We start from the raw sequence: 27,602 nt of genomic DNA on the forward strand, positions 1-27,602 counted from the left end.
ATATTAAGACCATACAAGTAAACTGAATATCTGTGCACACGTGAACCAGAGGAAATAAGTAGGATCGGTGTTTACGTAGGCAACAGAAATGTCAACTGTGTGGGTAGACGATACCAGTGCCAAGACCACATATGGTAAGAACACTGTGTTAGATTTGTGAAGCAAAAGGATATAGATATTAGAAAGGTGAACAATGTCTACCTAAGTGCCCAGTGTGATAAAGTATGACCTATGGAAACCCCTCAGTGTTTTCTGAGTAAAAAGCCAGCACCACAGTGCATAAAGCTACTATATCAACCCAATCATTGGCAAGGCATTTGATTCCTACTGGAGCTTTGTCAATGGTTTTTAACTAAGTTGTACAGCATCTCCGAACTGTGCAGTAAGGCTGAACAAAAAGAAGCCTACTGGGTAATTTTGTGTACGTGCAGTATGCTTTCAAGTACCTCCAAAATTATATACTGCATTTTTTATGCGCTGATCAAACTACTTGGCAAATGGGGTAAACCACACGGGTGGAAGGACTCAGAAGGAACATGGGGCTGCGATAGGGGCTGAAGTAACATGGGGTCCAGAAGCAAAACAGAGGTGAGGGAAAGTATCATAGAAGAGGAAGAGAGCAAACAGCCAAGAGAGGGAGCATAGTGGAGAGCAGAGGGTGGGGAAGAAAAGCAAACGGGTGAGAGATCTTGAGCTGGAAGGGGTTGTAATTACACATCCTTGAAAGCAATGTGGGACAGTGAGCACAGAATGGCAAGTGTTTCAGGAAAGGAAGCAGGGAAAAGCGCACAGGCGAGACAGAGCGCCATTTATAGAGGAAGAGAAGCACACTAGGGATACAGCTATAAAACATATTTTTGTATTGTGCTTAAAACAAGAAGAAAAAATTAGCGATTGAAAAACTGAGCAGTGTAAATACACAGTATTCCGTCCATGATCCAGTGAGGGGGACAAACACAAGAAGAGCTCACACACCCTAACAAATAATAAGTAAGCAAATGAGTGTGGCAATGAAGCCAACTAATAGTAAGCAAGCAAATGATTGTGGCAATGAAGCCAACTAATGGTAAGCAATCAGCGGTCTCTAAGCCCAAAGATATGTGGCACAACTGACTGCGCATACATTGTCTGGTAGGTGGGAACTGTTGACTTCACTACGGATTGTGAAGGATGTGGCCATGGGGATCTAAGTTGGAAGTTCCAGAATTCGGGGTAATTGCTCCTGAGAGTATTTTCTTAATAAGTTGAAGGACACTGAATTTTTCATAAAGCACACAACATGACTGCTGATGCATTGTGTGGAAAACCGCACACTGCAAGGTTCAGTTTACACTGAAGTTATATACTTGAAACTTAAACGTGCATGATGTATTTTCTTACCACAGATACAGTCCTTTACAGTAGTGAAATCCTGGATCTAGTTTTGCTCTTGAGGAATATTTCTCTGCTAAATCGAGGAATCTCGGTACTTCTTCAAGCTTCCCAGCTCTTCTGAGGAGGTCAATTAACCGTGATAGCGTAGCGTAGTTATCTATAACAAATATTGTAATATTTATAGTACTTACCAAATGTGCACTTTGTAAATATTCATAGTAAATACTGAAGCTGCATGCTGCCGGACCACTGGCAATAAAGTGTCAACACTTTAAACAAACATTACAAAGGATACTGCAGACAAATGACAAGGGACATATTCAAATGTACAGCTGCAGTATACAACCATTCCAACAAAGTACAGGCAGAGCAACTGAATACAAGAAGTCAATAACGGAAGAGTCCAACATTAAAAGGAATGGAACACTTTCCAAGGTAGATTACAATAGAAAACTGTACCATATTAGCAAGAACGCATATACATATAAAGCAAGAGTAACAAGTTATCATTGTGTGGGGTCCATGCTGGGGCTGAAGACTTTGGGCCTGATTTTGAATTTGATGGAGGGGATTACTCCGTCACAAACGTGACAGATATCCCGTCCGCCGTATTACAAGTTCCGCAGGCTATAATGGAATTTTAATATGGTGGACGGGACATTTGTGACGGAATAACCACCTCCACCAAACTCTAAATCGGGCCCTTTGTATTTCTGGCAATTTTGTGAACAACAATTCATATTTGTATTTATGTGTTCTGCAGTTTTAAACTTAATATCAGAAATACTATTAATGATACACATTTGACATTTTAAGACTAGAAGCATCAATAATGAAAATGTCACTTACCCAGTGTACATCTGTTCGTGGCATCAGTCGCAGTAGATTCGCATGTTCTGCAATAGCTCGCCATCTGGTGTTGGGCCGGAGTGTTACAAGTTGTTTTTCTTCGAAGAAGTCTTTCGAGTCACGGGACCGAGTGACTCCTCCTTTTGTCTCCATTGCGCATGGGCGTCGACTCCATCTTCGATTGTTTTTCCCCGCAGAGGGTGAGGTAGGAGTTGAATTGTAGTAATAGTGCCTATGCAATGGAGTGACTAAGTATGCACTTATTTAAGGTTGAGATGATACATATATAAATAATTGAAGGTAACTTCCAAACTGCTACAGGCTCCCGGGGAGGCGGGTGGGCACATGCGAATCTACTGCGACTGATGCCACGAACAGATGTACACTGGGTAAGTGACATTTTCAGTTCGATGGCATCTGTCGCTGTAGATACGCATGTTCTGCAATAGACTAGTAAGCAGTTATTTCCCCAAAAGCGGTGGATCAGCCTGTAGGAGTGGAAGTAGTCTGGAATAATGTCCTTAATACAGCTTGACCTACTGTGGCTTGTTGTGCAGATAACACGTCTACACAGTAGTGCTTGGTGAATGTGTGAGGCGTAGACCATGTGGCTGCCTTACATATTTCTTGCATTGGGATGTTTCCTAGAAAGGCCATGGTAGCACCTTTCTTTCTGGTTGAGTGTGCCCTTGGTGTAATGGGCAGCTGTCGTTTAGCTTTAAGGTAGCAGATTTGGATGCATTTAACTATCCATCTGGCTATACCTTGTTTTGAAATTGGGTTTCCTGCATGAGGTTTTTGAAATGCAATAAAGAGTTGTTTAGTCTTTCTGATGTTCTTTGTTCTGTCAATGTAATACATTAATGCTCTTTTGACATCTAATGTATGTAGTGCCCTTTCAGCTACGGTATCTGGCTGTGGAAAGAACACCGGAAGTTCCACTGTTTGATTTAGATGGAACGGTGAAATAACCTTTGGCAAAAATTTAGGATTGGTCCTTAGGACGACTTTATTTTTGTGTAGTTGTATAAAAGGTTCCTGTATAGTAAACGCCTGAATCTCGCTTACTCTTCTCAGGGAAGTAATGGCGATGAGAAATGCCACCTTCCAGGTTAGGAACTGTATGTCGCAGGAGTGCATGGGTTCAAAAGGTGGACCCATAAGTCTAGTTAGGACAACATTTAGGTTCCATGAAGGAACAGGTAGTGTTCTTGGTGGTATAATTCTCCTAAGGCCCTCCATGAATGCTTTAATGACTGGTATTTTATATAGGGAAGTTGAATAGGTAGTCTGCAGGTATGCAGATATTGCTGCAAGGTGAATCTTAATGGAAGAGAAAGCTAGGTTAGATTTTTGTAAGTGAAGCAAGTAACCCACTACATGTTCTGGAGTTGTGTGTAATGGTTGTATTTGATTAATATGGCAGTAGTAAACAAACCTCTTCCATTTACTTGCATAGCAGTGCCTGGTGGATGACCTTCTTGCTTGTTTTATGACTTCCATACATTCTTGGGTAAGTTGTAAGTGCCCGAATTCTAGGATTTCAGGAGCCAGATTGCTAGATTCAGCGATGCTGGATCTGGGTGTCTGATCTTTTGGTTGTGCTGTGTCAACAGATCTGGCCTGTTGGGCAATTTGATGCAGGGTACCACTGATAGGTCTAGCAGCGTTGTGTACCAGGGTTGCCTTGCCCAAGTTGGTGCTATCAATATGAGTTTGAGTTTGCTTTGACTGAGTTTGTTTACCAGGTAAGGAAGGAGAGGGAGAGGAGGAAAAGCGTAAGCAAATATCCCTGACCAGTTCATCCATAGGGCATTGCCTTGGGATTGTTTGTGTGGGTATCTGGATGCGAAGTTTTGGCATTTTGCGTTCTCCTTTGTCGCAAACAAGTCTATCTGAGGTGTTCCCCAGAGTTTGAAATAAGTGTTCAGTATTTGGGGGTGAATTTCCCATTCGTGGACCTGTTGGTGATCTCGAGAGAGATTGTCTGCGAGTTGATTTTGTATCCCTGGTATAAACTGTGCAATTAGGCGAATTTGGTTGTGAATTGCCCAATGCCAAATTTTTTGTGCTAACAGGCTTAACTGCGTGGAGTGCGTCCCTCCCTGCTTGTTTAGATAATACATTGTTGTCATGTTGTCTGTTTTGACGAGAATGTATTTGTGAACTATTATTGGTTGGAAAGCTTTTAGTGCTTGAAAAACTGCAAGAAGTTCTAGGTGATTGATATGCAGTTTTGTTTGATGTACGTTCCATTGTCCTTGTATGCTGTGTTGATCGAGGTGTGCTCCCCACCCTGTCATGGAAGCATCTGTTGTTATTACGTATTGTGGCACTGGGTCTTGGAAAGGCCGCCCCTTGTTTAAATTTATGTTGTTCCACCACAGAAGCGAGAGGTAAGTTTGGCGGTCTATTAACACCAGATCTAGAAGGTGACCCTGTGCTTGAGACCACTGTGATGCTAGGCATTGTTGTAAGGGCCTCATGTGCAGTCTTGCGTTTGGGACAATGGCTATGCATGATGACATCATGCCTAGGAGTTGTAATACCATCTTTGCTTGTATCTTTTGTGTTGGATACATGCGTTGTATGATGGTGTTGAAATTGTGAATTCTTTGTGGACTTGGAGTGGCTACTCCTTTTGATGTGTCTATTATGGCTCCCAGGTATTGTTGTACCTTGCGTGGCTGAATTTTGGATTTTGTGAAATTGACGGTGAACCCTAGTTTGAAGAGGGTTTGTATGATATGATTTGTGTGATTTGAGCACTCTATTAACGAATGGGCCTTGATTAGCCAGTCGTCTAGATATGGGAACACATGTATTTGCTGCCTTCTGATGTGTGCAGCGACTACCGCTAGACATTTGGTAAAGACTCTTGGTGCGGTTGTTAATCCGAAAGGCAGTACCTTGAATTGGTAATGTATTCCTTTGAATACAAACCTTAGGTATTTCCTGTGCGATGGGTGTATTGGTATATGGAAATAAGCATCCTTGAGGTCTAAAGTTGCCATGTAGTTGTGCAGCTTTAGCAATGGCAATACTTCTTGTAGTGTGACCATGTGGAAGTGGTCTGATTTGATGAAAGTGTTGACTACTCTGAGGTCTAGGATTGGTCTCAGTGTTTTGTCCTTCTTTGGTATCAGAAAGTACAGTGAGTAAACTCCTGTGTTTATTTGTGTGTTTGGCACTAATTCGATTGCATTCTTTTGCAATACTGCCTGCACTTCTATCTCTAGGAGATTGGAATGGTGTGTTGTTAAATTTTGTGCTTTTGGTGGTATGTTTGGAGGGAACTGTAGAAATTCTATGCAGTAACCATGTTGGATAATTGCTAGAACCCAAGTGTCTGTAGTGATTTTCTCCCATGCTCTGTAATAATGACCTATTCGTCCCCCCACTGGTGTTGTGTGGAGGGGGTGAGTGACATGTGAGTCACTGTTTAGTAGTAGGGGTTTTGGGGCTTTGGAATCTTCCTCTATTTCTAGGGAATTGCCCTCCTCTATATTGTCCCCGAAAACCTCCTCTATACTGTCCTTGGTAACTGGACGGTGTGGCTTGTGAGGTGCTGGCTTGTGTGCTTTGACCCCGAAACCCCCCTCGAAAGGGCGTTTTACGGAATGAGCTGTAATTCCCTCTGCTCTGCGGGGAGTAGAGTGCGCCCATGGCTTTGGCAGTGTCCGTATCTTTTTTGAGTTTCTCAATCGCTGTGTCCACTTCTGGACCGAACAGTTCTTTTTCATTAAAAGGCATATTGAGAACTGCTTGTTGAATCTCTGGTTTAAATCCAGACGTTCGGAGCCATGCATGCCTTCTGATAGTTACAGATGTATTAATTGTCCGTGCAGCTGTATCTGCAGCGTCCATGGAGGAGCGGATCTGGTTGTTGGAGATGGCCTGTCCCTCCTCAACCACTTGTTTTGCCCTATTTTGGAAGTCTTTGGGCAGATGTTCAATGAGATGTTGCATCTCGTCCCAGTGGGCTCTGTCATAGCGCGCAAGTAGTGCCTGGGAGTTCGCGATGCGCCACTGGTTTGCAGCTTGTGCTGCGACTCTCTTACCAGCTGCATCAAACTTGCGGCTTTCTTTATCTGGGGGTGGTGCATCTCCAGATGTGTGAGAGTTGGCCCTTTTCCTAGCTGCTCCTACAACAACAGAGTCTGGTGGCAGCTGTGTTGTGATGAAAGCCGGGTCCGTAGGAGGCGCCTTGTACTTTTTTTCCACCCTTGGTGTGATTGCCCTACTTTTGACCGGGTCCTTAAATATGTCTTTTGCGTGCCGGAGCATACCAGGGAGCATAGGCAGGCTTTGGTAGGAGCTGTGGGTGGAGGAGAGTGTGTTGAACAAGAAATCGTCCTCGACCTGTTCTGAGTGGAGGCTTACGTTGTGAAATTGTGCTGCTCTAGCCACCACCTGAGAGTACGCGGTGCTGTCTTCTGGTGGAGATGGTTTTGTAGGGTATGCCTCTGGGCTGTTATCTGACACTGGGGCGTCGTATAGGTCCCATGCGTCCTGGTCTTGGTCACCCTGGCTCATGGTGGTGTGAGCTGGGGAGTGTGATGGCGTTTGTGCTGGTGAAACGTTAATCACGGGCGGAGGAGAGGGTGGTGGTGTAACTCTTTTCACCACTTTTGGTTGTGGTGCTTGTTCCGTCTGGAACTCCAACCTTCTCTTTCTCCTAATGGGGGGAAGGGTGCTTATTTTTCCTGTCCCCTGCTGAATGAAGATACGCTTTTGCGTATGGTCCGCATCAGTTGCTTGTAGCTCTTCCTCAAACCTATGCTTCTGCATTTGGGAGGTTAGCGAGTGCTCTTCTGTATAAGAGCCTGAAGCTGGGTCGCTTGCAGTTTGTTTCGGCATCGAAACTTTGTCTGCGTGTTTTTTCGGCTCCGAGGTGACTTTTTTCCTCTTCGGGGCCGAAACCTCTCGGCGTCGATCTGTTTCGGTGCCGCTGTCTCGGCGTCGAGCCGTGTCCACACCGGCATCTCGGTGTCGAGGCTTGTCTCCAGCACTTTCTCGGTCCCGAGAAGGCTGCGTGCCGGTGTCTCGACCGGAGTCGGACGATCTCGGCACTGTTTGGGCCTTTTTCGGTGCCGACGGTCGGTCACCGATTTTATGGGTTGAGCCATGGCCTGGTGGCAGTGGCGTCCCCTGGGCCTTGTAAATGTTTCTTTGTGTGGTTTTCGACGTCTTACTCACGGTTTGTGTATCGTCGAATCCTTCGGAGTCTGAGTCTTGGATCGAGAAGGTACCTTCCTCTTCCTGTTCCTCGAACTCCCGTCGGGCTGTCGGTGCGGACGCCATTTGAAGTCTTCTGGCTCGACGGTCTCGGAGTGTTTTTCGGGACCGGAACGCACGACAGGCCTCGCAGGTGTCTTCGCTGTGCTCAGGTGACAGGCACAGGTTGCAGACCAAGTGTTGGTCTGTGTAGGGGTATTTATTGTGGCATTTGGGGCAGAAACGGAACGGGGTCCGTTCCATCGGCGTTCCTCAGCACGCGGTCGGGCCGACCAGGCCCCGACGGAGGATCGAAAAACTACCCCGAAGGGCACCGGAGCTCTTCGATCTTCGATGCGGTGTTGAATCTAAGTACGCCGATCCCGAACGCAACAATACCGACGAAAATCTTCCGAAATTAACTATTTTTTCTGTTCCGAAACTCGGAGCGACAGGAACACGTCCGAACCCGATGGCGGAAAAAAAACAATCGAAGATGGAGTCGACGCCCATGCGCAATGGAGACAAAAGGAGGAGTCACTCGGTCCCGTGACTCGAAAGACTTCTTCGAAGAAAAACAACTTGTAACACTCCGGCCCAACACCAGATGGCGAGCTATTGCAGAACATGCGTATCTACAGCGACAGATGCCATCGAACAATAGGTTTCCTGAAGGCTATGTTATTAATTGAGCAATAAGACAATTCTGGGTTCATGAATAAGTAAATAAATAAATAAATAAAAATAAGACTTTTGGGAATAAATGTCAAGACAAGCCTTAGGACGCAGAAGGAAGCTGCTTCAATTGTAATGTAAATCTCCCTATTGGTCCTATTCACTTCATATGTGGCTCACATATAATGTGCTTCTCCTCCACCATATCCATAGGCATGCATGATCACCTATATACTCACGCTTGTAGGAAGATGGCTTTCTTCTAGCATGGTTACCCCCATTTTTGGCCTGTTTGTCAGTGTGTTTTTACTGTCTCACTGGGATCCTGCTAGTCAGGACCCCAGTACTCAAAGTATGTGGCCTATATGTCAGTGTGTTTTACTGTGTTGTTAGTATGCTTGACTGTCACTGGAGTTCTGCTCACCAGAACTCCAGTGCTTATGCTCTCTGTGTTCCAAATTTTTCACTATAGTCTAGTGACTACATATTCCTATCCAGATTGGCACACTACCCCCCGTACAAGTCCCTAGTATATGGGACTTAGTTACCCACCAGGGCATTGGGGTTCCAGGAGATCCTTATGGGCTGCAGCATTTCTTTTGCCACCCATAAGGAGCTCACACAAACACTATCAGGACTGCCACTGCAGCCTGAATGAAATAGTGCACACACTATTTCACAGCCATTTTCGCTGCACCAGGTAACTTATAAGTCACCTATATGTCTAACCTTCAGTTACTGAAGGCTAGGTGCAAAGTTACTGTGTGTGAGGGCACCCTTGCACTAGCAAAGGTGCCCCCACGTTGTCTAGGACCAATTTCCCAGACTGCATGAGTGCAGGGACACCATTATAAGCCTGCACTACATAAATTACAATACATATATGTAGCTTCACAATGGCAACTCCGAATATGTTCATGTGAGGTGTGTAAGATTGAGAAATGTTACCCACAATCAAATCCTGGTATTGGGGGCGGCCAATTCCATGCACCCTGGGGCCCTACCATGGACCCCCAGTACTGCCAAACCAGCTCTCTGAGGTTTCCACTGCAGACCCTGCTGCTGCCACCTCACAGAAAGGTTTCTGCCCTCCTGGGGATTGAGCAGCTCAAACCCAGGAAGGCAAAACAATGCGTTTCCTTTAGGAGAAGGGTGTTACACCCTCTCCCATTGAAAATAGGTGTTACAGGCATGGGAGGGGTATCCTCCAAGAGCCTCTGGAAATGGTTTCAAGGGCAAAAACAGTGCCCTCCTTGCATAATCCAGTCTACACCGGTTCAGGGACCCCCCAGTCGCTGCCCTGGTGCGAAACTGGGCAAAGGAAAGGGGAGTGACCACTCCCCTGTCCATCACCACCCCAGGGGTGGTGCCCAGAGCTCCTCCAGAGTGTCCCTTGCGTTCGCCATCTTGGATTCCAAGGTGTGGGGACCCTCTGGGAGCATCTGAGTGGCCAGTGCCAACAGGTGACGTCAGAGACCCCTCCTGATAGGTGCATACCTGGTTAGGTAGCCAATCCCCCTCTCAGGGCTGTTTAGGCCCTCTCCTCTGGGTGTTTCCTCAGATTCGGTGTGCAAGACTCCACCAGGACTCCTCTGCATCCTTTGCTTCAGCTTCTGACTGTCGGATCAACCGCAGACTGCTCCAGGAACGCTGTAACTGCAACAAAGTATCCAAGAAGGCTACTGTGACCCTGCAACTTCAGCTCCAGCCAGCAACTGCAACAGTTTCCAGGTTGTGCATGTTCTGAGGACTGCCTGTCTTCATTGTGCACCAGAAGGACCGAATGAATCTCCAGTGGACTGACTGAGTCGCTTCCTTACTTCAGGAGGCACCTCTCTGCAATGACAACCAGTACTCTGGGACTCCTCTCCTGTCGACGAGCATGATCCCTGGAACACAGGTGGTGGACCGAAGTGATCCTGACTGTCCAAAGGTCCAGCTGTCCAAATTTGGTGGAGTTAAGGGCTTGTCTCCCTGTGCCAGACAATGCCCTGTGCACAGCGTGTTCTGCAGTTCCTTGGGCTTCTGTGCACTTCTTCCAGAAATCCTTTGTGCACAGCGTAGCCCAGGCCCAGCACTCTATCCTGTGACGCTCAGCTCCCTAAGTTGTTCTCAGGCGGCGTGGGTCCCTTTTGTGTAGTAATGCGACGACCGCATTTTGCAACTCCTTTGTCCCCGTGTTCTGAGACTCCTGTGGGTGCTGCCTGGTCACCTGAGGGCTCTCTAAAGTGCTGAGAGCCCCCTCTGTCTCCTCGGTCCGAGTTGAGACACCCAGGTCCCTCCTGGGCCCAGGTAGCACCTTTTCCTGCCAAACACGACATTTGCGTGAGCCAAGGCTTGTTGGTGGAATTCAATGGTGGAATCCAACGACGAAAACCAGCCTGCATCCAACAACAGCGTGGGACATCTCTTGCACCAATCAGGAACCTGCAGCTGTCTTCTTTGGTGCATTCCTGACTTCTTCCAACCAGAGAATCCACATTTGCACCTTCATCCAGGTGAGCAGGGGCTCCTGTTCTTCCTGGACTCTTCATCGACTTCTGGACATGGTCTCCTCTCTCCACAGGTCTTCAGGTCCAGGAATCCATTGCTGGTTTCTTGCAGTCTTGCTCGGTTTTTGCATAACTCTTTACCACGACTTCTATTGTGTTCTCAGGAAACTTACTGTACTTTACTCCTGCTTTCATGGGCTCTGGGGTGGGGTAATGTACTTACCTTTGGCGTTTTCTCACACTCCCAGCGCCCCCTACACACTTCACCTGCCTACGGAGGGAAACTGACATTCTCATTCCACTATTTTAGTATATGGTTTGTGTTGCCCCTACGCCCATTGCAACCTATTGTGTTTTTCACTGTTTTCACTATTTTATGACTGTTTACTTACCTGATTTTGGTTCCTAGTGTATATATTGTGTATAATACTTACCTCCAGAAGGGGTATTGTCTCAAAGATATTTTTGGCCTCGTGTCACTAAAATAAAGTACCTTTATTTTTGGTAACACTGAGTATTGTCTTTCGTGTGTATCGGTACTGTGTGACTATAGTGGTATTGCAAGAACTTTGCATGTCTCCTAGTTCAGCCTTGGCTGCTCTGCTACAGCTATCTCTAGACAGCCTAAGCTGCTAGACACTGCCTACATTTCACTAAGGTGAATCACTGGACCTGGTATACGGTGTGCCCACTACAAGCCAGGCCAGCTTCTCACAACGCTCTTCCCACCCAGCCAGTGCACTCCCAGGCAGACTGGGAGCCTGTGCAGGCTCCCTCCAGCCCAGCAACTATGTTGCAGGGCTGGAGAGAGCCTATTGCACACGTGTGTTTAGCCGGCCTGAGACAGCCGGCCAAGCATACATGCGCAGTGACAAGGGAGTGCTGTGCACTCCCCCTCACTGCTAGTCACCCCTGTGGCCCGCCCCTTTAAAACAAAACCATAATAAACTAGGGTTATTATGGTTTTCTTTTAAAGATTTTGCAGCAACCGCTGCTGGCAGCGGGCGGGGAGTTCCTCCGCCCTAACGGAGGAGCCGCCCCTGTGGTTAGAGAGAGCCTCTATCACATAAAGTGTTACCAAAGGTAAGTAACTTGTTCTTCTGATAGAGACTTATAACAGAAGATTCCTCAGCTTAGAGCAGATAGTCAAGCAATACCTCCCCAAAAGAAGGTCTGCAAACTGGCTCAAACCAAAAAATTCTGGAGGACCAAGCAAGCAAAATGTCTATCTTGATGGACCTGACTGTCGAAGCATTAGTGCTATGTGAATATGTGGAGGGTCACCCAGGTAGAAGTTTGGTAGATGTTCAGACAGGTACCCTGAATGCCAACGCAGTAGCAGCAGCCTTGGCCCTGGTGCAATGGACCCACAAACCTTCAGGAGGCTGTACAGCCTTGCCCTTTTTCGTTCAAGTGAACCCAGTGAAGAACTGATGGTCCAGCCGATGGTCCTTGGTGCAATCAATGTAGGACAAGAAAGATCTATTCAGGTCCAGGGGATTGAGTCTCTCCTCCTCATCCTCGGGAAGGATGAGGTGTAAAGAATATAGTAGTCAGAGTGATGAACTGGCTGACATGAAATGGGTGACAACCTTTGTTACACAATAGGCATGTGTCTGAAGATCCAGTTTGTCAAGGAAATAGCTAGTGTACGGAGGGTGAACTGAAAGAGCTTGAAGCTTACTGACTCTTCTGCCCGATGTAATGCCCACCAGAAACAACTTTTTGAAAGTCAAGAGCCGTAGAAAGCTGCTGTGTAGGGGTTTGAAACACAGGAGAAAAAGGAGGATCAAAGTGAGTTTCTACTAGGGCATCACAAAAGGGGTAGGGTAAGAGGTAACAAGTGTTTCACATTTTTCAGAAAATGAGTCACAACAGACGACTTGAACAGGGACGGTTGATCTGGCAGCCGCAGGGAAGCCAAATTGGTTGCCAAGTAACCCTTAACAGTGCCCAAGCCAAGGCATTGCCAGGCTGCAGAAAGGAAACAGCCACACCTTCTGCAATGCTGCAGAAAGGCGATCCAACTGGCACGAGGAACACCAAGCCACAAACTTATCCTAATGGCAGGCGTATACGATCTTAGTGGAGGGGTGCCAGGCTGCCAAGATGACATCACATACTTCAGGAAGAAGATCAAAAACTCTCAACAGTCCCCACTCAATCTCCATGCTGGAAGGTGGAGAGTGCGTGGATTCAGGTACAGGACCCTGCCCTGTTGCTGCGGCAGGAGATCCTCCCAAAGAGGCAGCCTGACTGGAGGTTCAATGCTCTTGAGATCGGGATCTCAAACCCTCTGTGCCCAATCCAGAGCCACAAGAATGGCTTCTTGAGAACTTGGGGCAGGAGTGGCATTGGCAGAAAGGCTTACATGAGTCCTGAATTTCACTTGAGGCAGAACGCATCTCTGAGCAAGAACCGCTTTGGAAATGCCAATGCGCAGAAGTGTTGATATTGCGTGTTCTTGGTGGAGGCGAACAAGTCAAGCTAATGTTCTCCCATTATGCAGAAAATACCTTGCATCACCTCTGTATATAGCCATCTTTTGTGATTCCCCAACTCATTGAGAGATGAGTTTTTCCACCTTGGTGTTCAGTGAGACCGCCAGGTGCCGCATGATCAGGAAGATGGCCTGGTGCTCCAGCCAACTCCAGAGGTGCCTGGCTCCTGGCACAGGGTCCACAACCCCACCCTGCCCTGTTTGTTGCAGTTCCACATGGCAGTAGTGTTGTGAACATCTGAACCAAGCTTCATTTGATGGATGGGAGGAAGGCTTTCAATGCCAAGCAAATCGCTCTCATCACCAGAAGGTTAATGTGGAGTTTGGATTTCTCTGGACACCAGAGTCCTCTGATCGCCAGCTCTCCCAGGTGGCTGCCCCAACCCAGAAGCGATGCAGCCTTCAGCACTGTCAGCTGCAGGTGGGAAAGAGAGAGGGGTCTGCTGCTGGACCAGTTGCAGGTCGTCTTCAGGAACTGCAGATCTTGTGCGGTTCCCTCTGATAACTGGAGCATCTTGGATAAATGTAATGAATGCTGTGCATGCTGTGACTTTATGTCCCAGTACAGATCCTGCATGTGCCATCAAGCATAGTTCACTAGCAGGAGCATAGTTCACTAGTAAGATGCAGGAGGCCATGAAGCCCAGCAACCTTAGAGTCAGTCTCACTGAAATCCAGCATAGAGGATGAAGTGTTGAAATCATCTCCTGAATATCCTCAATTCGCCACTCCAGAGGACAGGCGCGGGAATGCACTCTGTACAGAATGGCTCAGAAGAAAAGGGTATCTGAGAAGGGCTCAGATATGACATTGGCACATTGATAATGAACCCCAGCAAACGCAAGAGGTCTGCCATAGTCTGGCGGTGGATGATGACTGCCTGTGATGAGCCTGCCTTCAGCAGCTAATCATCAACGAAGGGGATGACTGGAACCCTCAATTTCCCCCATCACTTTTGTAAACACCATAGGGAAATTGGTAAGGCCGAAAGGAAGCACAGCAAACTAAAAATGTTCATGGCCCACCGGGAAACACAGGTAACCCCTGTGGCCCGGCTGAAGGGGAACGTGGAAATATGCGTCCTGCAGGTTCAATAACACCATCCAGTCTCAAGTGTCCAGCTCAGACAGAACCTGAGCCAATGTGTACATTCTGAGTTACTCTTTTTTCACTAAAGTAGATGGGAGGGTGCAGATTTAGGATAAGACGGAGGCCTCCGTCTTTTCTGGGCACCAGATAAAGTGGGAATAACAACCATGCCCTACTTCTGGTGCAGGCACCTTTTGAATGGCTACTTTGGCCAGAAGGACTTGTACATCTTGACAGAGAAAGGAGAGATGGTCCTCCATCAGCCATTCTTGGCAAAGGCGGAGGTGTTTCCACAAATGGGAGGGCATACCCCATTTACACAATTTGAAGCATCCACTTGTCTGAACTTTTTGCAGACCATTGGGGCAAGTGGCGGTTGATCCTGCAGTCAATGAGGTGGTTGATCTGGATGGAGTTTGCACTTAGGAGACTTAAAGGCTGCACCAGCCAGAATGACGGGGGAGTGTACAGCTTGCTGGGTCTAGCTCCTGTGCTCTCTTTGGGATCAGCAACCTCACCCACAAAAGGACTGAGCAGGCTGCTGCTCAGGCAGTTATGCTTGATATGGCAGATGCTCATAAGTGCCCCAGCCGCGGCAGGGGTGAAACGACTGCTGCTGGAAAGGTGCAAACAAAGAAAGCCTGAGAGATCTGACTATGGCCCAGCTCTCCCAGAAGTGCTTTAGTGCTGTGTCAGCTTTTTTGCCAAATAGGCGGAAGACATCAGAGGGCATGTCAATCAGAGATGCTTGGAAATACCCAGTGGACTGCAACCAGACGTGGCAATGCAGCACAACCGTAGAAGCTATGGCTCTGCCTAGGGAGTCCATGGGATCCAGCCCACACCTAATGGTGAACTCCACTGCATCCTGACCATCCATTAATGCCTAGCTGATGATAGTTCCGCACTCCTCAGGAAGCATGGATATAAACTGTGCAACAGAGTCTCAGCCAAAAAGGCACATGGAAGGCTAGGCTGGTGGAAGAGCAAAAGCGTTTCCCCCAAGCTGTCCAGCTTCTTGGATCCACGGTACAGTGGGGTGGAAGGGAATGCATTTGGGTTGACTTCTGACACTGAGGCCTGCACAACCTGGCTCTCTGGTGAAGGGTACTGGGAGAGGAAGGATGAGTCTCCTGGGGCAGTGTGATGGCATCAGGAAATCATGCCATGCACAGGAGCACCTGTGCAAGGTTTAGACCAGATCCCTAGGAGAACACTGATGAGGTACTTGTTAAATGGGAGCTACAGTTCAGCCAAACCAGCACCAAGGTGAAGCACTTTCATCAACATGTTAATCTTGACCTTATACAGTGGTGTAACATACGCCCCTGCATTCCCTGCGGTGTGGGGGATGGGGTGCACAAGCTCCACAGGGCCCCCCCCCCAACACTAGCATGGCCTGAGAGCTCCCGAGTGTGGAAGGGGCCCCTCTATGTACTTTGCAAGAGAGCCCCCTCAATTTTCATTATGCCACTGCCTCGACAGCAGACAGCTCAGGGTCATGGAATGCGCCTCCCTCTGACACACAGCCTGGAGGGGAAAGATTGACAGAGCCCAGAGAGATGTCCAGGCCACTGGCATCATCCAGCTCACCAGTTTCCTGCTGACTCAGGGTCCTTCTCTAGTAGACCAAACCCTTCCTCCTCATCTCCCCCTTCAGGAAGGTAGGCTTGATCTAGGGGCAGTAAGTCAAGGGGAAGGTAAGGCCTTGATGGCTCTGGTATCGACGTCAGGCCGCGCCAGTTTGGAGACTGGAATAACAATGGCCTCCAAATCTCCCAATGGAGTGTGCTGAGCCTTCTTTTGCCGAGCTGCCACGTGCATCAACAACCACTTGTAATTTGCCTTTGGAGTCATGGACTTGCAGTCAGAGCAGGCCTCTGGGGTCACGGCTCAACCCTGGGCACCACAGGCAAACCAAGTGTGGATCAGTGTTGGTAACTTTCTTCACACTGTTTAAAGTCTGTGGGTTCGTTTGGAGACATATCCCTAGCAAAGATCACAAAAGAATTAACATAAACCATAAAAAAAGGTGGCCAAAATATGAACAGGTTTGCTTTCCAGAGCCATGTCAACAAAAAGGAACGGATGTCAGCATACCAGGGTGACGCTGATATGGACACCAATTTCAATTCCAATTCCAATAGGGACACCGCAGAGCCAACTGACACACCCACCGTTGCGCAGAGGTACTACTCAGGAATTTCAAGATGCAGGCTGACACTTGGGGAATATTCTAAGGCAAGGAATCTGTGATTAGTCTTTATCATAAATATTGGATTCAAACTAAGTAGTGACCTACCTGTAGGAGTAGTATTGTCAGACAGTTTTTGAGTTACAAGCTGTGTATTTAACTGCCATCTACTTGATGATCTGGAATGTTCTCTTTTTTCTCATATGCATCAACCAGAAAGTGGATATGCCCCTTCACTTATGACATCAAATGCACCTTCTGAAGCCCCAGTGCCTGATCACCATGTCCAAATTATATATTTTCTCATTTGGTGACCTGTCTTGTTTTGCAACTTTGTGAATCTTATGTTTGCTCTGCTTTTTACACCCCGTATGAAAACTCACACCTCTAATAGCGGAGGCAGGAAGTTTGGATGTGATTCCAGAAAAGTCTTCAAGTTTCAAAACTACTACTACATTTAGTTGTGCACCTTGAATCGCTTCTGGATTTACTAATTGAGCGTAAACATACCAGTACTCAGATTCACATGCTTCGCATCAGGGTCATCCCCAAAAGTTTTGCCTCCTTCCTCCTATTTTTTGTGAGCTGTTTTTGTTGGCTTGAAGACTCTGAGCACTTTACTACTGCAGATTGTATTGGTGACTGGTTCATCCATGATTGGCATATTTGATTCACTAGTAAATCCCAAGTAAAGTGCAATAGAGGTGCTGAGGGCCTGTAAATCATATGCCACAAGTGGGTATGCAGCACTGGTTGTGCCACCCACGTTAGTAGCCCTGTAAATATGGCTCAGACCTGCCACTGCAGTGTCTGTGTGCAGTTTTTAAACTGCCAAGTCGACTTGGAAAGTGTACCCAGGTGCCAGGCCCAAACATTCTCTTTTTATAAATGTAAGGCACCCCTAAGTTAGGCTCTATGTAGTCCCATGGGCAGGTGCAGTGTGTGTTAAGGACACGTAATAATGTGTTTTACATGTCCTAACAGTGAAATACTGCAAAATGTGTTTTTCACTGTTGTAAGGCCTGTCTCTCTCATTGGGTAACATGGGGGCTGCCTTTAAATATCTTATTAGTGCAGTTTCTCTTTGGGAGCAGAAAGAAATATGGAATTTTATGTCTCTCAACTCACAATTTAAAAATACATCTTTGGAAAAGTTGTTTTTTAAGTTGTCTGTTTGAAAATGCCACTTTTAGAAAGTGGGCATTTTCTTGGTTAAACCATTCTGTCACTCTGCCTGCTAGTTTATTCCCTGTCTGAGTCAGACTGGCAGTTGGGTTGGTTGTGAATCCCCTCTAGACAGTGGCACAAAGGGAGCAGGAGTGTAGCCTGACTATCCTGATGAGTCATCTGGGCTGGAGTAGAGGGAGGAGTAGTCACTTATACCTCAATGGGCTGTACCTGCCCTCACACAATGCAGTCTCCGACCCCCTGGTGTGTGTCTGGGGCCTGGCATGGGCAAGGCGGGATCCTGTAAACAATAGATATTTTTCTTTGAAGTTGGGCAACTTCAAAAGGCAGAAAGGGGTTTAAGTAGTGGACCCAAAACCCCAGCGCCAAGGAGAAGAGCTGAAGAGCTGGGGGAGGCGCACTTCCCCTTTGCTTGTGACAGTGATTTGCTGAGTTGGTCTGCAGTTGCTGCTTCTGCCTGAAAGAGGACAAAGACTGGACTTTGTGGTATATTCCTGCCTGTGAAGAATCTCCAATGGCCTGAATTGAGCTTGCCTCCTGTTCTGAAGTCTCAGGGTCATCAAAGACTTCATCTGCCAGCACCTGAACTCTCTGCTGAGACTCCTGCCCTGCCAAGTGGTTCCCGGGCCTTTGAGAGGTGAAGTTGGCAGAAGAACGGAAATCCACGCACAGTGGGTAAAAGTTTGACGCACAATCTGCAATGAGGCTGAAAAACAACACGCCACCCGCTTCGCAGCTAAAATCGACACTCCATCTGCATCGTGGCTGGGAGATCGACGCATGACAGCTGGAAAAACGATGCAAAACCGGCTTGCAGTTGCTGATAACAATGCAAACCCCACGCAGCACAGTTTTCCAACACTGTGCGTCCGTATTTCTCACACATCATTGCTGGGCGTCAAAGTCATTGTGAACCTGCGTGGGTCCGAGGTGTCCTGTCTGGAAATAGATGCATCACTCTCTTGTGGGGGAGCAAAACAATGCATTGCCTACCCAACCAGAGAAGAAACGATGCACGGTCTCACTTGCGAGTAAGGAATCAACGCATCACTGACTTTTCCGACGCACGATTGCCCGTGTGGCTGATTTTGTACGCAATTTATGTACTGTGTGTAAAATCAACATTTCCATTGTTTTCTATGGAGTAAGACTCTTATTCTTTTGAAAATTCATATCTTGACTTGTGTATGTTGGATTTTTGTCATTTTGGCCTGGTTTAATTTAGATAAATATTACCTATTGCTCTAAACTGGGGTGGTGTCCATTTTGTAGTGTTTTCACTGTATTACTGTGTGTGTTGGTGCAAATACTTTAGACATTGCCTTTGATATAAGCCTGACTGCTTGTGCCACGCTACCAAGGGGGCAAGCACGGGTTATCTTACGTGTGTGACTTTCTTACCCTGACTAGAGTGAGAGTCCCTACTTGGACAGGGCGTAATCTGACTATCAACTAGAGACTGCATTTCTAACATGGTATATATCCATAATTGGAAGAACTGGTTACTATAATGCCTTTTTTGCAAGTCTAACAATGGTTGAAAGTCTGTGGGTTAACAAGAGTAAACATTTCAGAATATGTGAGGCCCATGTTCCAGAGTCAGCCAAACGGATCCAAAGATAATCAAATTCCTTAACCCTTTACAACACTTCCTGACCCAGGTGAATGGTTCCCATCACCTTCATCCTATTGCCGTAAGATATCTGCTTTGTTTTTAGCACATTGATTTCAAGGCTGTGCAACAAGCAAAACGTGTTAAATCGGTCAACAACGGTTTGCAAACCAGCCCTAGTTTTAGCAAGCAGATGAGTCATCCACAAAGGAGAGGACGATAATATTCCGCCCTCCTAAGATAGGCGAATCGTTGAAATCGAAATGGAATTCATTATATGGTCTTGTGTGCCTTAGGAACAAGCCATGTTGAGATGTTTTAGTATGTTTCAATATTTAAGGCCTTTTTGTCTAGGCCTGCTCAATACTTAGTAAAATTCGGTCAGGGTGTCACTTTGAGGGAAACAATTAATGTGAATGCAGTAATGAGACAAACAGTGTGCCATATGCTGTTTCTTTGTTATGATGAGAATCATGAATTAATCTTTAATTTCAAGATAAGCAGGATTAGATGCATTCCATTGGTCAGTGTACTCTCTTCAGTCACACAATTTGTGCTAAACATTTTTATAAACAACATTCTCAGGTCTCTCTTAAAAAAATCAGTGAATCAAAGGATACTAATACATTATACTTAGAGGATGATACAAGATGTTCAAGGGTACCTGGTTTGCGTTCTAGAAGCAACTGAAAATGAAACACCGCCTGGTCATAATCCTGTTTCCTAAACATAAGATCAGCCATCATCTGCAAAACATAAAACTATTTACTACTGACCACATGTGCATGTAAGAATGTAGTAAAGGCATATTTAGTACCAAACACATGTCCCAATTGGGAATTAAATATAGCTCTCTCCGCACAAACGTGTAAAATATATTGTTGACACTTGAGCGCAAAAATTAACAGGAGGAGTTTATATGCATATGCCAAAAGGTGATTTTTCTAGATAATTTTTGAACCCCTCTACAAATCAATTCCCAATAAGATTTAATACTAAAGTTAGATAACCTACACCATCTGTCAAATTGGTTTGAAATTCATAAATCAGGTTAATTCCTGATCAAAAAACATCATTTGTTACAAGCTCATCTTCTCAACCATAACCAGAGGTGTATCCCATGGCAGCGAAAAATAATTATGGCCCAATAACACGTTATTTAGAACAACAGTACTAATAAACATACTTGCACACATATGTTACTACAGTGCAATGGTTAAATTCTATCTTATGATCACAGTACAGTGAAACAGATGCAAGCAAAATAATGTTTAACGCTTTAATACCAGATATTTCGTATTGCAATGGTTTTATAGAAGGGGACACTCTTAGGCCAGTGACTAGGCTTCTTCAGCTTCTTCAGTGTTATTTCCCCTTTCTGTATATATTTAACCCCTCACATGCTGATTTTGGTTTAATATGGTTTTAAACAAATACCTAACACAATGCCATGACATACAACATATATGAAGTACATAAAGTACAATGTGCTGTTTACTAGCATTGTTGAATGAAGGGAGAGCCACCATGACCTGCTGGAAGCCTCTCATGGCCCAAGCCAACTCCCACAACCAACAATGGTAACACAGAGCATGCATTCCGCACATGAGCATTATCCTGCCATCTAGTGTTGGGCTCGGAGTGTTACAAGTTGTTTTTCTTCTAAGAAGTCTTTTCGAGTCACGAGACCGAGGGACTCCTCCCTTTCGGCTACATTGCGCATGGGCATCGACTCCATCTTAGATTGTTTTCCCCGCACAGGGTGAGGTAGGAGTTGTGTATATAGTAAAGGTGCCCATGCAATGGAGTAAGTACGTATGTACCTAATGTGTATAAGAATAGTATATATTTACAAACGTACAAGTTTTATTAAACTTAAACGACTACAGGCTCCTGGGGAGGCGGGAGGGCGCATGTGAATCTGCAGCGTCTCATGCCACGAACAGATGTACACTGGGTAAGTGACATTTTCCGTTCGATGGCATGTGTAGCTGCAGATACACATGCTGTGCATAGAATAGTAAGCAGTAATCTCCCCAAAAGTGGTGGCTTAGCCTGTAGGAGTTGAAGTTGTCTGAAATAATGTTCGTAATACAGCCTGTCCTACTGTGGCTTGTTGTGCTGTTAACACATCTACACCGTAGTGTTTTGTGAAGGTATGAGGCGTAGACCATGTGGCTGCCTTACAAATTTCTGTCATAGGTATATTTCCTAAAAAAGCCATTGTGGCGCCTTTTTTCCCAGTGGAATGTGCCTTTGGTGTTATAGGTAGATCCCTTTTTGCTTTAATATAGCAGGTTTGAATACATTTCACTATCCATCTAGCAATGCCTTGCTTGGATATAGGATTCCCTGCAGGAGGTTTTTGAAAGGCTACAAATAATTGTTTTGTTTTGCCAAACTGTTTTGTTCTGTCAATGTAATACATTAGTGCTCTTTTGATGTCTAACGTATGTAAGGCTCTTTCTGCTACTGAGTCTGGTTGTGGAAAAAAGACTGGAAGTTCCACTGTTTGGTTCAGGTGGAATGGTGATATAACTTTTGGTAAGAATTTTGGATTTGTACAGACAACCACTTTATGTTTATGTATTTGTATAAAAGGTTCTTGTATATTAAATGCTTGTATTTCGCTTACTCTTCTAAGAGAAGTGTTGGCTATCAGGAAGGCTACCTTCCAAGTTAAGTATTGCATTTCACTAGAATGCATGGGTTCAAATGGTGGTTCCATGAGTCGTGTCAATACAATATTGAGGTTCCACAAAGGGACTGGTGGTGTTCTCGGGGGTATGATTCTTTTTAATCCTTCCATAAATGCTTTGATGACTGGGATTCGAAAGAGTGATGTTGAATGTTTAATCTGCAGATAGGCAGATATTGCTGTGAGACGTATTTTAATAGAAAAGAATGCTAGGTTAGATTTTTGTAAGTGTAATAAGTAACTTACAATGTTTTTGCAGCAGCATGAAGTGGTTGAATTTTATTACTATGGCAGTAGTAAACAAATGTTTTCCATTTGTTAGCATAACAATGTCTTGTAGTAGGTTTCCTACCTTGTTTAATGACCTCCCATACATTCTTGTGTAAGGTGTAAGTGTCCAAATTCTAAGACTTCAGGAGCCAGATTGCTAGATTGAGCGATGCTGGATTCGGGTGTCTGATCTGTTGTTTGTGTTGAGTTAACAGATCTGGCCTGTTTGGTAATTTGACATGAGGTACTACTGATAGGTCTAGCAGTGTTGTGTACCACGGTTGGCGAGCCCAAGTTGGTGCTATGAGTATTAAGGAGTCTGTTTTGACTCAGTTTGTTTACCAGATAAGGAATGAGTGGGAGAGAGGGAAAAGCGTAAGCAAATATCCCTGACCAACTCATCCACAGCGCAATGCCCTTGAACAGAGTGTGTGGGTACATGGATGCAAAGTTTTGGCATTTTGCATTTTCTTTTGTTGCGAATAGGTCGATTTTTGGTGTTCCCCAACGTAGAAAGTCATTTTGTAAGATCTGGGGATGAATCTCCCATTCGTGTGTCTGTTGATGATCTCGACTGAGACTGTCGGCTAATTGGTTTTGAATCCCTGGGATGTATTGTGCTATTAGGCGAATGTGATTGTGAATTGCCCAGTGCCAAATCTTTTGTGCTAAGAGACACAGTTGTGACGAGTGTGTCCCTCCTTGCTTGTTTAGGTAATATATTGTCGTCATGTTGTCTGTTTTGACAAGAATGTGTTTGTGGGCTATTAGTGGTTGAAATGCTTTCAATGCTAGAAACACTGCCAACAATTCTAAATGATTTATATGCAGTTGTTTTTTTTTAACGTCCGATTGTACCTGTATACTGTGCTGGTTGAGGTGTGCTCCCCACCCCATCATGGAAGCATCTGTTGTGATCAGGTATTGAGGCACTGGGTCTTGGAATGCAGCCCTTGGTTTAAATTGATAGGGTATATATAATACACAAAAGGAGAGCACTGGGAGTGTTGCTAACCCACACCACCTCCCAAAGGAAACTAAATAATCACTAAAGGTGTGGGGTAGTAGAAACTGAGGGTAGAACTGGGTCGGTATTCCCTCAGTGAACGATGTTAGTTAAGTCGCTTTAGATTCTGAAGCGGGGTAGTCATGGTTGGAAAATGTCCAAGCGAGGGGGTGCTGTGTTGTTCTACAGGTGGAGGGGGGAGTTCCCTTACGGACTAGGTGGTCTCACACACATAATAGTGTCTCATTAAAACTAGCAGTAACAATTGGTGACTTGCTTGGTAATTTTATTTCTCACCCCATCTGGATCTCTGTAATTATCCAGTCAGTCTAATTTCAGCACTCCCTCTGGTTCTTTTAACCAAGAGGTCGAGTCCGCCCAAGTAGTATCATCTTACTTGGGTGGGGCTAGGTGGTCAAATGATGAAGGAAGACACTATTATGTGTGTGAGACCACCTAGTCCGTAAGGGAACTCCCCCCTCCACCTGTAGAACACAGCACCCCCTCGCTTGGACATTTTCCAACCATGACTACCCCGCTTCAGAATCTAAAGCGACTTAACTAACATCGTTCACTGAGGGAATACCGACCCAGTTCTACCCTCAGTTTCTACTACCCCACACCTTTAGTGATTATTTAAATTGATAGGGTTCCACCATTGGAGCGAGAAGTGCGTTTGGCGGTCTATCAACACTAGATCTTGGAGCTGACCCTGTGCTTGTGTCCATTGTGTTGCTAGGCACTGTTGTAAGGGCCGCATGTGTAGTCTTGCGTTTGGAACAATGGCTATGCATGAAGACATGATGCCTAGAAGTTTCATTACAAACCTCACTTGGTAGGGTTGGTTTGGTTGCATGTTTAATATTATATTTTGGAAGGCTTGTACTCTTTGTGGACTTGGAGTGGCAATCGCCTTTTGTGTGTCGGGTGTTGCTCCCAAGTATTATTGTATTTGGGATGGTTGTAGATGTGATTTTGGTAATTTATAGAGAACCCTAGGTTGTGTAGAGTTTCTATGACGTATTGCGTGTGAAGCAGACACTGTTGTTGAGTGCTGGTTTTTATTAACCATTCGTCTAAGTAGGGGAATACGTCCATGTGCTGTCTCCTTATATGAGCGGCTACTACTGCAAGGCATTTTGTGAATACCCTTGGGGCTGTTGTTATTCCGAATGGTAACACCTTGAATTGGTAATGCACTCCTAGTATTACAAACCTTAAGTATTTCCTGTGAGAAGGATGTATGGGTATATGGAAATATGCATCCTTTAGATCGAACGTTGACATGTAGTCCTGTTTTTTGAGTAAGGGAATCACGTCTTGAAGTGTTACCATGTGGAAGTGATCTGATTTGATATAAAGATTCAGAGTTCTGAGGTCTAATATGGGGCTCAATGTTTTGTCTTTCTTTGGAATTAGGAAGTGCAGGGAGTAGACACCTGTACCTTTTTGATGTTTGGGCACTAGCTTTATTGCTTGTTTTTGTAACAATGCTTGAACTTCTAGCTGTAACAGGTCTAAGTGTTGTTTGGACATATTGTGTGCTCTTGGGGGCACATCTGGTGGGAAATGTATGAATTCTATGCAATAACCATGTTGGATAATGGCTAGGACCCATGCGTCCGTAGTTATGTTTGCCCAGTTGTGGTAGTATGCGGTAAGTCTCCCCCCCACTGGTGTTGAGTGGTGGGGGTTTGTGACATTGAAGTCACTGTTTGGCTTGAGGTGTTTTAGGGTTTTGGAATTTCCCCCTTGGTTTTGGTAATTGTCCACCACTGTATGATCCTCTATAACCACCTCTTTGGTACTGGCCCTGATAAGTAGGTCTGGCTCGTGAGGTGGAAGGCTCTGTTGTTTGGGAACGAAACCCCCCTCTAAATTGTGGGCTTCTAAAAGTGCCTCTGTTTTGTGGGGAGTAGAGCACGCCTATGGCTTTGGCCGTGTCCGTGTCCTTTTTGAGCTTTTTGATTGCCGTATCCACCTCCGGCCCAAACAGTTGTTCTTGGTTGAACGGCATATTTAGCACAGCTTGCTGGATTTCGGGTTTAAAACCTGAGCTCCGTAACCATGCGTGCCTGCGAATGGTTACCGCAGTGTTCACTGTCCGTGCTGCTGTGTCTGCCGAGTCCATTGCAGACCTTATTTGGTTGTTGGAAATCCCTTGTCCTTCCTCAACAACCTGTTGGGCACGCTTTTGGTGTTCCTTGGGCAAGTGCTGTATTATATGTTGCATCTTGTCCCAGTGTGCCCTGTCGTAGCGAGCCAATAAAGCCTGCGAATTGGCAATACGCCATTGATTGGCTGCCTGTGCTGCCACCCGCTTGCCTGCAGCATCGAACTTCCGACTTTCCTTGTCAGGTGGTAGTGCGTCTCCTGACGATTGGGAGTTTGCCCTCTTCCTGGCTGCTCCCACGACCACTGAATCTGGTGTCAGTTGTTGTGTTATAAACACAGGGTCCGTTGGGGGAGGTTTATATTTCTTCTCCACCCTAGGCGTTATGGCTCTGCCTTTCACTGGGTCCTGGAACACCTGTTTGGCGTGCTTTAGCATGCCTGGGAGTATCAGCAAACTTTGGTAAGAGCTGTGAGTGGATGCCAATGTATTAAATAAGAAGTCATCTTCTATTGGCTCCGCATGCACTGCTACATTATGGAATGTAGCTGCCCTTGATAAGACCTGCATATATGCAGTGCTGTCCTCTGGTGGTGACGGCCTTGCCGGGTAGCAATCAGGACTGTTGTCTGAGACCGGTGCATCATATAAGTCCCATGCATCTGGGTCATCTTGTGTCATCCCCGTGTGTGTTGGCGACTGCATTGGGGGTGTTGCTACCGGGGACAGATGTGGTGAGTGCAGTGGTGAAGGCTGTGGCAAAAACCTTGGTGGTGTATTGTCTTTTGCCACTTTTGCTTTTGCCTGCATTTCAGCCTCCTGGAATGCTAGCTTCCTTTTTATTTTTATTGGAGGAAGAGTTTGAATTTTTCCAGTCTCTTTCTGGATGTGCAGTCTCCTTTGAGTATGGTCTGGCTCTCCCATACCTAATTCCTGCTCAAATCTGTGCCCCTGCATTTGGCTAGAAAGGCCGTGCTCTTCTGTGTAGGAGCCTATTTTCGGCTCCGAGGCTGCATGTTTTGACACCAAAGGTTTCGGTATGCTCTTTTTCGGCTCTGAGGAAACCTTCTTAACTTTGGGGGTGTCGAACTCTCGACGTCGACTTGTTTCGGAGCTGGTATCTCGACCGGAGTCGGATGTCTTCGGCTCTTGGGAGGCCTTTTTCGGTGCCGATGTTTGGTCACCGTGTTTTTGGGTTAAGCCATGGCCTGTCGGCGGTGGCATCCCCTTGGCCTTTATAATTTTGGAGTGAGTCTTGGCCGGGGCAGATTTACTCATAGTTTTCGGCTGCGCCTTCGGCTGCTCAGTTTTGGAGTCGTACGAGTCTGATTCGTGAATGGAGAATCTCTCCTCCTCCTCGACGTCGATCTGTTCGGCCGGTGTCGACGCCATCTGAAGTCTTCTGGCTCTTCGATCGCGTAGGGTCTTCTTCGATCGAAATGCCCGGAGGCCTCGCAGGTATCATCCCTGTGTTCTGGTGAGAGACACAGATTACAGACCGAGTGTTGGTCTGTATAAGGATACTTTGCGTGGCAATTCGGGCAGAAACGGAAGGGGGTCCGATCCATGAGTTTCGACGATGGACGCGGTCGGGCCGACCAGGCCCCGCTGAAGAGTGGAAGCCCCGAAGGGCCGCCGGAGCTCTTCTTCTTTCGGTGTCGATGAACTAACACAAGACCGGTACGAGCGTGAACAATACCGTCGAATTTTCCGATAAATAGCTAACTTTCCCGATTCGAAATACGGAGCGAAGAGGAACGCGTCCGAACCCGATGGCGGAAAGAAAACAATCTAAGATGGAGTCGACATTCATGCGCAATGGAGCCGAAAGGGAGGACTCCCTCGGTCTCGTGACTCAAAAAGACTTCTTCGAAGAAAAACAACTTGTAACACTCCGAGCCGAACACTAGATGGCAGGATAATGCACAGCATGTGTATCTGCAGCTACACATGCCATCGAACATATATATATATATATATATATTTTTTTTTTTTTAATACAATACACACACAAAGAGTAGTGTGATAGAGGGTGCAAACATGAGCATAAAACAAACAGTCTAAAATTAAATGCTTAGAAAGATTTTTTTTAAAAGCTTGATTACTATTACAATATTGTACGTTACTAACCATAGTAGCTGCTTCATTATCTTGATCATTTTTTAGTAATAATGCACACTGATGCTGGCAGGCTTCGGTATCTTCTTGTGCTAGATAGAGATGTGCAAGTTCCAGCATTACCTATAACAACAAATAAATTCAATAGATATAAAAAAAAGAACACATTGTTAGATTAATCCTGTAAGATGCTTTATTTTAACTTTG

At 45.9% G+C, this 27,602-nt stretch overlaps 1 protein-coding gene across 1 annotated transcript in view; it reads right to left on the bottom strand.

Moving 5' to 3' along the window:
- Positions 1-27,602, bottom strand: part of TTC21B (tetratricopeptide repeat domain 21B) — a 489,309-nt gene that overhangs the window by 104,032 nt on the left and 357,675 nt on the right. The window contains exons 21-23 of the mRNA XM_069225262.1: positions 27,408-27,518; positions 19,855-19,936; positions 1,381-1,531 (exon numbers count right to left, since the gene is read on the bottom strand). Of these exons, the coding sequence (XP_069081363.1) occupies positions 1,381-1,531; positions 19,855-19,936; positions 27,408-27,518 (344 nt within the window). The remainder of the gene's footprint in view (positions 1-1,380; positions 1,532-19,854; positions 19,937-27,407; positions 27,519-27,602) is intronic.

The sequence above is a fragment of the Pleurodeles waltl genome, chromosome 3_1 (genome assembly GCF_031143425.1).
Source record: "Pleurodeles waltl isolate 20211129_DDA chromosome 3_1, aPleWal1.hap1.20221129, whole genome shotgun sequence".
Classification (NCBI taxonomy): domain Eukaryota; kingdom Metazoa; phylum Chordata; class Amphibia; order Caudata; family Salamandridae; genus Pleurodeles; species Pleurodeles waltl.